At 40.8% G+C, this 13,277-nt stretch overlaps 2 protein-coding genes across 5 annotated transcripts; both read right to left on the bottom strand.

Moving 5' to 3' along the window:
• Positions 1-152: 152 nt before the first annotated feature.
• ttc9c (tetratricopeptide repeat domain 9C) lies at positions 153-4,182 on the bottom strand. The gene is made up of 4 exons (XM_030107616.1): positions 4,089-4,182; positions 1,861-2,203; positions 1,488-1,670; positions 153-583 (listed from the first exon to the last, which is right to left on the bottom strand). The coding sequence occupies exons 2-4, from the start codon at positions 2,180-2,182 to the stop codon at positions 426-428; spliced, it is 663 nt and encodes a 220-aa protein (XP_029963476.1). The 5' UTR covers positions 2,183-2,203; positions 4,089-4,182; the 3' UTR covers positions 153-425.
• A 492-nt stretch (positions 4,183-4,674) lies between these two features.
• On the bottom strand, positions 4,675-11,992 carry LOC115405892 (high-affinity choline transporter 1-like). Of its 4 annotated transcripts, none has more exons than XM_030115673.1 (9): positions 11,976-11,992; positions 10,704-10,975; positions 9,381-9,494; positions 8,887-9,042; positions 8,206-8,354; positions 7,903-8,046; positions 7,639-7,792; positions 7,344-7,561; positions 4,675-7,175 (listed from the first exon to the last, which is right to left on the bottom strand). In XM_030115673.1, the coding sequence occupies exons 2-9, from the start codon at positions 10,885-10,887 to the stop codon at positions 6,621-6,623; spliced, it is 1,674 nt and encodes a 557-aa protein (XP_029971533.1). In that variant the 5' UTR covers positions 10,888-10,975; positions 11,976-11,992; the 3' UTR covers positions 4,675-6,620. The 4 variants fall into 4 exon arrangements, with proteins under 4 accessions (XP_029971533.1, XP_029971524.1, XP_029971515.1 ...); XM_030115664.1 differs by lacking the exon at positions 11,976-11,992 and adding an exon at positions 11,144-11,164 and having other exon boundaries at positions 10,704-11,020; XM_030115655.1 differs by lacking the exon at positions 11,976-11,992 and having other exon boundaries at positions 10,704-11,137.
• Between the last annotated feature and the right edge of the window lie 1,285 nt (positions 11,993-13,277).

Here is a 13,277-nt window from a genome sequence, read left to right as displayed (position 1 = left end):
ATCAATTAAAAAAAGGAGACTGGGAGTGACAAGTTATTTAACAAAATATTTTACTTGAACACAATAACATTTTCTGTCACCAATCATGTGATGTAAATTAAGGAGAAATTTGATTAGTGCATCAACAGGCGCTCTTAAGCTCTCAAAGCCTTTTCTTTTTTAGCTATACGGGACTTTCTTTTATTTCCAGGGTTGCTAGGAAACTAACTTTCCCATCCTCGCCTCTTTATTTTCAGCAACATCTCCGCATCCTTACTGACAGCTTCATAGCATGTTCTATGATACAATCCTTGCTGTCTTTGCCTCAAACACAAAACAGGAGACAAAGTAATGAGTGACACAAGTGTGAGCGTTCCTCAGTTCGTGGTGACGTGAGGTTGGACAGTCTCAGTTTGAGGCTTGGTTTGGCAGGCTGAGCTGGCAGGCTACACTTCCTCACCAGCTCTCTTGGTTTGGTTAATCCCGTCTCCGGAGCTGTCCCTCAGGCTGGAGGAAAACATGCCTCGATACATGGCTTTCTCCTTCTGTCGCTCCCGATTTAGTTTTTCCTCAGCCCTCTGCAGCTGCTTCTTCACATTTGCATCTGCGTGAGAAATTTAAAATTAGCTTCAGAAAGGCATACTTTATTGCACGAGTGTTTAAAAAAAAAGAGGCTTGAAGGAGACCAGCTATTGAATTAATAACCACATACTGTATGAAGCTCTGTGGAAATCAAATGTTCCTCGCTGAAAGTTGGCCACTCGGTGTCGCAAAAAGTAACTGAACATTAACCAACTGACTAATGAATTAGTGCATTAAACAGGAACAGGCCTCAAAATGTGCTGTTTATCATCTGAAATATTCGAAGATTTATATATTTTATTACAGTCTATGATGTGTTTATTATCCCAGAAAACATTTACAATTTGAAACTATGCTGTATGTTAGAAGAAAATGCTGAAAGATAAATATATAGAAGTAAGACAAACATCTTTTGAGATACTTCGTAGCAATGCTAGCGTTTTTTGTTGTATTTGCAAAGTTGTAGAGATCAATGCATATTTAAACTGTGCATTAAACTTTTCAATGGGTATTGACAGTATATTGATATAATCAAGGATAAAGAGTAAATGTAAAAATGCAGTTGAGTGATGAAAGCAACATGAGAATATTATTTTTCTTGGAATCACAATGACTAAATATTTTTCAACCTAACATCTTTTGGTCTCAAAGTGTATTTTCACACTTCTCTTCACTCGTTTTGCTTGCAGCGACAAAAGCAATCACAGCAAACTGGTATTTCACTTTGACTGCTGCCAAAATGTTTCTTGTACGGAACGTTGGTGCAGCTGAACGTGTCCTGCATTAACACGGACAGAGGGAACACTGCAGAAGAGTGGCTTTCACTCTCTACCTAGTTTAGATGAGGTGTGAGGCACTATTTACAAATTCAGGTCTATCAATGAATAAATTTAAATCAAAAGATGAAGTTCGGGCTCTGGTCTTACCATTGGGCTGGTCTTTGCAGGCCTGGGTGAGGTACTGTTTGGCTGTCTGTGCATCTCCCATCTCCAGAGTGGCCACTCCGGCTCTGTACAAGGCTTTAACGTTGCCGGGTCGCCACTGCAGGACGCGCAGACTGTACTCTAACACGCGAGCGTAGTCAACTCTCTGTTTCTGCAGCAAACAGGCTAAAAGAGAAAAAGGAGTTGGTGCATCAGTGAATCACGGAGACTGCTGATGAATATGCCAAGAAATCCATCAAAGCAAGAAGTGAGAGTAGTTGGTCCTGGAAAACAGAACATTAGATGCATTTAGGAGAACACAACTTTCTTTTGCATTTCCACACCCGGACCTTTCACGGTTATAATTATTATCTACCAGCTAAGTTGTTGTAGCAGTCCACTTGTGTGTTTCTCAGTAAATCCTCCTGTTCTGGTGTGAGCATGGGTGTCTCGGGTCCAAATCCCTTCACTAACTTCATCACGTCGGCGTCGAGGCCTCGCAGGATAAGCAGAGCGCGGTGATATCGACCGATGGCTGAGCGAATGTTCTTCTCCCTGTAGAAAGCATTGCCTTCAGTTTTCACCTGGGACGCTTCCTCCAGTAAAACCCAAACCGGCCGGGGTTCAGGGGGCCTCGGACCAGATGCAGTCGCCGCCCCCTTCACAGACTGACTACCCTCTGCTCCTGCATGCTCCATTTCTGCAGCGGTGCTAGTTATCTGGTAAAACAGAAAAGAACAAGTCATTTAGTTAGGTAACATGCCAACAAATTTGCTAGAATTTTTTATTAAAAAAAGATATGCATTGTGTCACCACTAAAAAAAAATTATATATAATGGTTGAGAAGTCCCCTAAAAACAATGAAGAACATTTAATGAAAAAAGTACAGTTTGCTGCAGTGCAAGCAATTTTTACCAATACTGTTTCTTCATTTAAAGCCAATTCAATGTTTTGTATTTTATTCAAGAAGCACCCGAGAAGGAACGCTTTAACATTGTCAAGACACACAAGCTAAAGGCAATGGAGCTCAAAGCATGTTGGTCACACTGGGAATCGCGGGGGTGGTGGGTTGAAAGATAGAAATGAAATGGCAAAACGAGGGACCGGACCACAATGGGCTCTACCAACTAATCTAACTAGATGGGATAACATCACATCATGCAACGCTTTATCATCAGAGTCAAAAACCTAATGTGACAAACGATCAAGTGAATAAATTAAGTTCCTATGACATTGTTCATGAATGTGTGATACCAAAAGGTCAGAGTTTCTAAAAATAAATAAACCACTGTCACTGCTAGAGCTTTTAGGGTGGTATGTGGGTGGCAGCGGAAGACTGGCTGCTTACAAGAACATTAAGGCAAATTCAGAATGATCAAAACCAAGTTTTAGAAGATCTGCTTTCATGTGACATATTTTATTGTAGTACTCCACGGTAAGTAACAGTGGTGCTGGTGTTAGCATAGGAACTCATACCTTAATGACAGTAACTGTAGTGTCAATGGCACGAGTAATACCAGCAGTAATATTTCTGAAAGCTGTGAACTGCAGTCCAAGCCAGTTCAGCCCACAAACTCTGTGAATGCTCGCTGTTGTGATGGATGTTTTATCTAGTTTATCTAATCTTGCTGATATATGCAAAAACCTCTCTGAAAACGACATCTGGGTATGAACATATGCTGCTCTATAGCTACTACATATATGTATGTATGTATAATGTATAATATATATATATATATATATATATATATATATATATATATATATATATATATATATATATATATATATATAAAATTCACGGCACTTCTTTGAATGTGTAAGTCCTGTTGCAACGGGTCATATACCCTAATGCAACTCCATCCCTTTAGACACTCGGTTTTTTTTTAATCATTAGATGAGAATTCGTGGTCACTCTCCACTTGAGCCTGCAGCACATGGTTTCCATAAATATTTTTACGTTTTTATTCATCTGAGCACAGAACAGCTTCTTTTACACTTTTAAATAAACTTTGGCTGAATGAAGACACCTTTCTCTCTTTTTTAGTTGGTCCACAATTTTACTGCATCTGTTAGAACTTTTTTTTATATTTTAATAGAGATGTTTACCAAAAACGAAATGAGCAAATGAGAAGTTTTAATGTGTCCTCTAAGTTTCGGTATCCAATATGTTGTTTACTTTTGATTGGGAATAAACTATAGATTAATGTTATTTTCAAACGATACCGAGAAGAAAGCAGGGACGTTTCCTTGTTGCTAGGTAACAACCAACATACACCCGAAACCCGTTTATAAGCGGTAATTATCTTTTAATGTATTCCCGAACGAAGAAACTAAACACAAAGTAACTTAAAGGACGGTTAATTGTTGCTTGTGTGCACGTGCACCCTGACACGAAAGCCGACCGTTTGCCTCGAACCCACGCCTTTAACGGCCACTCCTGAGCACATTCCACAGCTAACCTGCTAGCAGCGGCTAACATCGCCTCCCCACAAACCGGCTCAGCTACTCCAGCAGTTCTCACTTCAGTCCGTCTCTACGCTTTTATTAGTGCGGCTCGGTGTGTTGTAAAGTGGCTCTCGGCTCGTCACGTTGTCGTCTCACCTGGCCCCGGAGAAGAGTTATCCAGCAGGTAAGCTATTCCGTGTTGGCAGCAGCAGTCATGCTGCGACAGCTTTCCTTGTTTTCTAATCAGGAGGTAAACACTCCAACAGCTACAGATGACACTGCCCCCTCAAGGCTGCTGCGAGAATTACAACTGCTGAAGTACGCAAAAAAATAGACAAATATCTGCACATTTTGTCACATTAATCCAGTTAAAGCAGTTATCACCCGTCAACCTCAACACACAAAATATCCCCCTGATATCTCTTAACCATAAAGAGTATGTGCGTCCAATATTTAATATTGCACGTTTCTTTTTTTCTTTTTTTTTTTGCTCTTCGAAAATCTTGTTGCTCTGTTTACACCAGGATTGCCAAAAAAGCTCACTTTGACTTCAATAGAAGTATAAAACCTTTCCAAAATCTCATGTTTGTTATATATTGTAGCAGCAAATGATCTAAATTTCTGTCTAAATTTTCTCACTATGGTGTTGCCCCATTTTGTACATATTGGTGCAAACATTAACAACAAATCTATCATAAATATGACTTTTACAGGAAACTTCTTGTATTACATTGACATACAGTCTCAATTGGATTCCAGGTTTATTTGTTATATGCACATCAGAAAAACATGTTTCCCCCTAACAATCAACTTCTTTCTCTGCTGAGGAAGAAGGCCAGCGGTAACATAGCATCTAAAAGAAAACAGTCTAACATTGGTCAAAACTGTCTGCAATATATAAACAAAAGTAGTGCCAAAATCTGGAAAAAACAACAACATATGTGCAAATTGTTGAATAAGAGTAATAAGAAACAGCATAGATAGGATGGTTGTGTGTATCACAGCTGTATTGCACTACTGTTATTTATCCCTAACATTTTGCAAATGATCAAATGTTAGGATATCTTTGTCACTTTTTCCACCCACAAGTTAAATGCATCAAATACATACCCTGTTTTTTTTTGTTTGAATATTTGAGGGTTGCTTTTTTAAATCATCAATGAAATGTACATTTCCTCATGATTTTGTCTCCTTTTGCATCTTACTGTGGTCATATAAAATGGTTCTTTTTTTTCGGGGAGGTGGGAGGGTTTTGAAAATCTCTGTGCGCTGTTTGTCACCATATTATGTATTTATGTTTTTTTCCTGTTGCCTCTGATCTGTTTTAGCAAAACTGTGTTTGTGATTAGTGTCTGTTACATATTTTTTGTCTTTTCAGTAAATGTGTCTTTTCTTGTTGTTTCACATCTGATTTTTCGTTATGATTGTTATGATTATGATTCTTTTACATCACTGTCTGTGACACTTTTATGACTCATTTAAAATGATTTAGTAATGATTTTTTGTCTCTTTGTGTTGCTTGGTGTTTATTTGCAATAATTTTGTGTCTGTAATGTTGGTATCTATATCGGTTCTTTTTTTATATACTGCATCTCATTGTGGTGGACACGCATCCATTTCCTGACTCAGGCCCTGTAAATCCATTCAGTACACCTTCAACATGTTCAGATAATTACTTACTTTTTGTCATTTTAAAGTTTCAAAACAGTTTTTATGTTCAATAGGATCAGCATGACCAAAGAAAGACAAATTGTCCAAATGAAACATGATGCATAAATTTACATTGATGGCATATTTCCTCTGAAGATCAACTGATATGTTCAAGCATGTTTAACACACACCTTTATAAAATGAATGCAGATGTCAAACAAAATGAATCCATCCATCTGCTGTCCCATTTTTATTCACATTTAGGTTTTGGGGCCTTGGCACTGATCACACCTATGTGCAAAAACAGAGTATTGTAATGGACATTTTATGATGTACTGCTGACATCCTTGGATAAAAATAATCTTCAACGAATGGTCGTTGTGTAGGTTAATTGGACGACCAGTCATACAGATTGACAGTCAGCCTGCATGAGCAGTCTGAGAAACACACACACACACAGAAAAAGATGTATTAACCTCACCAAAGCAGGGGTGCTGAGCGGTTTAGAGAAAATGACCTTGGAAGACAATGCAGTCATTATTGAGGCCTGCAACTCTGCACAAACTGAAGACACGTTATCAGACAACTTCCCAGGCATGAATCTCAAAACAGTATGGAACAGAACACTGTGACGTTTAATTTTGCCATAACAGTGCATCCTCTTCATCACAGGACAGAGACAGACAGACAGCCACATTTCCTTCTATTCGGGTTCACCAATGGACCTCTCTTGCATGTTTTTCGGACTGTGGGAGGAAGCCGGAGTTTCCACAGGGAAAACATGCAATTTTCCTACATCAGAAGCTAAATTACCATTTACCAGTAACACTGAACAGTTAATAAGACTTCAGTGTAACGGAATTAAAGAAGAGACCATTACAACACAGTCAGAGGCATTCATTGTAAGTGATTCGTTTCTACACCATCACCTGCCAGCTATCTTTATCTTACAGTTTATTTAGTATAAAAACAGCTGCATAACAAAATCATAGTTATCTGGAGCACCACCAATAACAGTTTTATTTCCCCAATAAACATTCAGGTCAGAACATCGTTGGTCAACATTAGTTCCGTTTCATTTGGAACTTTGGGATTGTCCTCCTTCGTTTCTGTTATGGTGTTGTTCATCACCGCCAGTGCTTGAGAGCCCTTCTTGGTTTTCACGTTTAATACATCCCACCTATCAGGAAGAACCCCTCTGTTAAAGAGCAGAGCGGCCAGGGAGGAGAAAAGCAAAGTGGCAACGAACGTGGAAAGCATGCAGATCGTCCGAACTGGGGCTTGCTGGACGTACAGGCCGTCCTCCAGTCTGCAGCGGAGGAAGCAGAGGACAGCAGGCAGCCCCACAGAAGGCTCCCCGCTCAGCAGCCTCAGCAGCAATCCAAGCAGCAAGCCAACCACGGAGCCGTAGCCATTGGAGGTGTTAAAGAAGAGAACGCAAACCAGCTGAGGGAACATGAAGGTGTAAGTTATGTCTGAGCCCAAAATCCAGAAAACCATGATGCTGTTGTGGAGGAAGGTGAGAGATGTGCCGGCCAGGCCCACCAACACCACGGTCGCACGGATCACCCACTGCAGCTCCACATCTGATGCCTGCAAGAGGAAAAACAAAAGAGAAACAGAAACAAACTTGTAAACCCGAAAAATCCTTGAATTATAGCTGCTCTCCTGCCTGTCCTTTACCAGGAAACAATGAACGTTGGATTTTCTACTTATCCATTATGGAAAATATTTCCACTGAAGTGAAACTTCTCCTCTTACCTTCTTTCGCAGGATGGGCTTGTAAATGTTTGATGTGAAGATGGAAGCGGCGGAGAGGAGAGCAGAGTCGGTGGAGGACATCACAGCGGCAGCAATAGCTCCAATTCCGATGATGGAGATGTAGCTTGGCGTGAGATACTGGAGAGCTATTGGAAGGACCTGGCCAGCTTCTCCGCGCTCGAACGGAGATGGGGAGCCGTACAGGGTGGCGTTCCAGTCTGATGCCAAATGAAAACATCAGACAAACAAGGAGATATTTTCACACTCCTACTCGGTTCTGCTCCGTTGGCTGCACCTGTTGATGCCGCAACTGCTCCAATCAGTATGGAGGGGATTCCAAGTATGAACATGAGGGGGGCTGCGATGAAGCACGTGATCCTGGCGGTCTGTGACGACGAGGCCGACAGGGTCCGCTGGTGGAAGTCCTGATACCCGAGGTTACCAAAGGCCTTCAACACAGAACAGGTACTTACTGGCTCTAGCAAATGACTTCAAAAATGAAAAGAAATGGTGTTAGCATATCACTGCAGGGATTAACTCTTTGTAAAGTATAGCTTACCAATATCAGGAAATTATCAATCCACGTCCACATCCTCTCCTCACCCAGAGTACCGAGCCAAGGGGCCTGGTAGGTGAAGTTGAAGGCCGTTTTGGTAATGTCAGCTGAATGAGGGTTCATCAAGACGAAGGGGACACAGAGCCACTGCAGAATATACAAGGAACCACTGACATGAAGATTTTAAAAACATTAGTGAGACGGGCTGATTTCACTCTATGAACAACACAAAAAATTTCAAATAAAAAAAACAGCTGTAAAATGTATTCTCACAGAGACTTTTCTCTTAAATTGTGAGGGACTCACCAAGCTGAAGAACATGAGCGTGAGCTGTATAATGTCTGTGTAGGCCACAGAGTAGAGGCCTCCCATTAGTGTGTATACGATGGCCACTGCAGCAGAAATCCAAACGCAGAGAGTGTAGGACAGATCCAGAATCACGCTGATAGTAGCGCCTACAGAAGCAACACAATCAGACACATTGAGACTCACGTTCAGCACATCCCAGCTTACTACATGTACTCAGGCATTTCTGGGTAGTTATTGATTATACTTTTAAGATTTGTTAATCAGAATACTGATAACCCAGAGTTCATCAGGTACACATACATAATCTAATGTGATCTACAACAACATGTCGACTAAGAGCTAAAAACACCTGCAGTTATTAAATATGTAATTTTACATACATATTCATTTCTGAGGTTGAGCAGGACTATTCCATGAACATGCAGGGAAGTGAGAGACAGAATAACAGAAACACTTTCCAGTTCAGTGCAACGCCACTATCAAATGAATGACTGTGGCCGTTTAATCAGTTTTTTTTTCAGGCTTCTCTTCTGTCTTCATAAAGGGTAGTCAAACATCTTCTAACATTTCTCCAAGTGATGTTCTTGCATTAGAAGGGTTTTGTTTTGTTCTACTAGAAACAGCTTTAGTTGAAGGAAATGAAAAGCTACAGCTGGAGAAACTGTGTGTGTGACTCACCTAAGCCAATGAGAGTTCCCGTCACCCAAATGATGTCAGATACGAGCAGCGCCACAGACAGAACTGCACTAATCAGGTTTCCATACTTGATCTGGAACGGGTCCATCATTGTCACATATTTTTTGTCTCGCATCGGTTTGGCAAAGAAAAGTCCACCTTGGAATATATTTGACACAAAGAGAGACGGACAGGTGAATGGGTGTGTTACTAAATGCACACTTAAGTTATGATTTAAACAAAAAAAAAGTCTCAAAACAAAGACACTGGGTTATGATCGATTCTCTTAGTTATCCAACCAAAGGCTATAAACTATGGCTGCTATTAATCCTTCTCCTAAATAAAAATTAACAAATGAAGCCTTACATCTTTTAATTTAAGTTTTTTTCCTTGTCAGATCTCTAGTAGAACTGCTCCCATGTGCATGACCCGCATATACAAAACCTGCTCTGTCCAGGTATTTCTCAAATGCCGGTAGACTTGTCAGTCTGGCCTACCAACAATGAAGGACACGGCCGCTGTCACTGGCATGACCGCCCACGTCAGTCCCATGGTCGGAGTGTATACTGCTTCGGTCAGGCCGACAATGAAGCCCCCGCCAACAAATGTAGCTGCAGCAGAAAGCAACACACTTTCACACACACACACATAGACACACCTCAACGTGTTACACAAAGTTTGTTTGTGGAAGTTATGAGTTATAGAAAACACACACAAAAAAAAAGATAACCTCTCCTCTGGTGGGCGGGAACTTTACATTGGAAATCTGGTTGGGCTACAACTGGTGTTACATGGTTGTGCAATTATGGTTATTTTACCTTGCCGGTATGTCTGCAGTTCAAACTCAAAAAGCTTTTAATTTGAGAGCTTTCTTTTTCACCTCAAAAAATACACATCCTCATATTGAAAGCAAGTCGCATAAATACTCATCATCACACATGAGCACAGAAGGGTGGGACAGATTACGACGTTTGACTAATTGTAATTTCCTATTTTTCGTATAGTTTTTATTTGAAAAGGCAAAATTTTTCATATACAGTATTTACAGCCATTGTCTTTTAAGGACAAAAAGAAGCATAGTTGTGAAAAGTCCAGCTGATTTTGTCCATTTTACCTTTACAGGATCTTCTTTTAAGGACAAATTCTATTGGTTATTAACACAAACAAACAAACAATAAATACATTAGCATCCCTTCTCACATTCTCAAACCATCTCTTAGACTAGAAGGCTCATACAGATTACAAGTATTGTAAAATAAAGTCAGATCTAATCGCTTCAACATAACGGTGCTCAATCCATTCATTTGAAAAGTTTTCTTTGTCTACCTTATATTTCAGTTTTAAAATACCTTTTGTCATTGACTGTCATGTCACGTGCGTGTCATGGAATTTGACAAGCGAAACATTTTGTACCTTGGCATTGACACCTAAGTCGTAACCTATTGAAACAAATCAGGTCATACATGCCGAACCTGTCAGAGAAGTCAATGCATGGGAACACAAGAAGACAACGGTGCCAAGAGGGTTAATCTCATGATTTAATTGTTGACCTGACTTTCAAAATCAGCATGCAGAGGGATGCATTCCTGTCAGGAGGGTATGTTTTTTTTTTTTTTTCACCACTACCATAATCAAAGACAAAATGCAAATCAGAGGAAAAATGCAAATAAAGGCTCCTTGCAGGTTTATTACATTACAGAAGTTTGAAAGAAATGATACATTTGTGATAGTTGTGGAAGATGAAGGAAGAGTGAAAGCAGATAAAGAGAGCATGAGTTCTAGCAGCTGTTCTCAGTTTAGAGCAGAGCTTCTGTACTCACCTGTCATTGTGAAGACCCCCACCGCCAGGCTGATCCCCCGGTTCCCCAGCAGGGTGACCTCTGTCCGGTCCTTCTGCCCACCTTTCTGCACCCGCTTAGACTTCATAGACGCCCACAGGCCGGTGCCCAGCACCATCAGGTAGAAGACCACCATCATCACCAGTCCCGGGACGTTGAGGGTCATCGTGGCGGCTCCCGGGTCACAGGCTGAAGAGCTGTGTCTGTGGCTGACTCTCAAGTCAGATCAGGCCTATAAAATCAAACTTAGAGCGCTGTCCAGAGGCAGAATGCACCAGGGTTCATCACCAGAGGAACCCCTAGGTGACAAAAAAAGAAAGAAAGAAAAAAAAGAAGCAAAAATCAGTCTCAGTAAGGATATTGGTTGTTATTACGCTGTCTGCATATTTGTTGATTCTAATTTAAAGTATCACAAGGCTAACCTGCAGCCAACCTCCCCAGATTAAAAAAAAAACAGCAATACAAAAATGCAGAAGCATATAAATGATATGCCTCTGAACGATTGGTGCAGACATGGGGGAGTGGCTGTGTTATAGACTTTGCCCTCCCTTTGTGGCCCTACAGACTAGTCCCAGCCTCTTACCGCTATTCTTTCAGTCAGTCAGGCCAAGTCTCTGTCTCTGCAGAACCGAGTCAGCTGGCTCATTTGGCAATTGATAACTGAGTCTTGTGTCAAACTTGGACGTATTTCTTTGAACACATGCAACACAGAACGGCCTTATCAGCCACAACACCCCTCTCACTCATAGTGCCACACAATTACAGCACAACATGCACTGAGCCGGGCAATTACAACGGATGATAAAGCAATAATAGATTATGATGAAACAACAGAAATACAGAGCCAACAGACATGACTACACATAATCTAAAAGACAAAGTACCGTGGAATAAAGACCCCATAATCCTTTATGCTGCCTCCCCGCCCTCCGACAGAGTCGCCAACATCACACCGTCACCGCTACAACTCTGTGACCTCCGTGAGCTTAGGCTGCTTCTTCCACACGTATTAACCCTGCGAAGGCTGCACCTAAACGGGGCTAATCCTTCTGACCTTTCTGACCCCACCTATGATTACTCTACAGCATTATTAGCACATAAAGCTTCAATGGCCCGAGCTAGTTATGAAGCAATTCCTTTACAATTTCTTTAAAAAATGTTTAGTCTTTATTTTGATTACATGCAATATTTCTTCTTAAACGTATGCTCGCTCAGTATTATTGGTGCAGTATAAAATTATTCACACATACAGACCTCCTCCAAATGGCCACTTCTGTTTCAAATGAATTAATATCTGAAATGTGCCCCCAGCTTTGACTGTAGCTGAAGGACGGTTTAGATAAGCAATGACACGCCCCATAAATTACGGATAATAAAAACAGAATTTTTTTATCTATGGGAGGCTACGTGTCCAGTAGCTGAATGTAAATGACTTTTACAATCGTGCACTGATGATTGGTGTCTCGCTGAAAGACGAACCGATGCTCCGGTCTAAAGTCAAAAGCACTCTGACCTTCCATTCAGGATGTTGCTGTACTGTACATTTCTGTGCTCATCTTTATCCGGATCTAACATCCCCACAGCATGATGCTGCCACCACCATACCAACATGACAGCAGGCATTCAGGCCAAAGAGTTCAATCTCTGTCTCATCAGACCAGAGAATTTTGTTTCTTCGTGTCTGCAAGTGCTTCAGGGGCATTTTGGGAATCTCCACTGGCTTCCATTGGGCGTTTCACCCATTCAGGCCTTATTGTTGGATTACTGTGAGACGGCCGTCATTCTGGAAGGTTTGTTTTGCTGTTGTTGTCTGAAATGCTGCAGTTGTGTTAACTTGTGTTATTTGGGAATCAAGCATACGCCCAGATCAGTCAATACATAACTAATTGCTGAGTCATTAATCCTATGATTATCATTATAATTCATGTATTTATTATGATTACATTTTCTGACAAAGTAATGAACAGTTTTTTTTTTTTCTTCGATGTAAAACTTTTATGGAGCTCACAAATCAATTCGGTAACAATCAAACTTGAGCAAACAGCGCAAACTTTAACAACCTCTTTGCACAACCGTTACTTTCATCGTGCCAGGCCTTCATGTACTATTTGCCTGGAATACACAACCGAGAATACAATGTTGTTTACTCACTCTGTGATGGTTAACCTTTTATCAGGCAAGTGTGTGCAAGATGTTCTCCCAATCATTGCACCTGATTGATGCATTTAACCGGAAATCATGATAGTAAACTCTCCCAGACTGACTCTCAGGAGGTTAATACATTTCTAAGACATTCAGATGTTTATGAGCAACTTCAGTTTGGCTGAAAGTCAAGTGGCATAACTCAGAATCCAAGAACGCTCCATAGCTAGTAAGGATAAACTCTTCTAATCTCTTCGCCAGTGGATTTAGTGACTTGATCACAAACAGCATCCTTCTACTGATTAATGGCCCCAGAAGCATTATTTCAGCTGTTTTAAAATACCGAAATAATTTTACCTCCCCTTCATGCAGTTGTCCAGAGAAACTGGACGTGTCAGGACCAGTAGGGAAGCT

The sequence above is a fragment of the Salarias fasciatus genome, chromosome 2, assembly GCF_902148845.1.
Source record: "Salarias fasciatus chromosome 2, fSalaFa1.1, whole genome shotgun sequence".
Taxonomy (NCBI): domain Eukaryota; kingdom Metazoa; phylum Chordata; class Actinopteri; order Blenniiformes; family Blenniidae; genus Salarias; species Salarias fasciatus.
The sequence above is the reverse complement of the archived record's forward strand: the minus strand, read 5'-3'. Positions and strand labels throughout refer to the sequence as shown.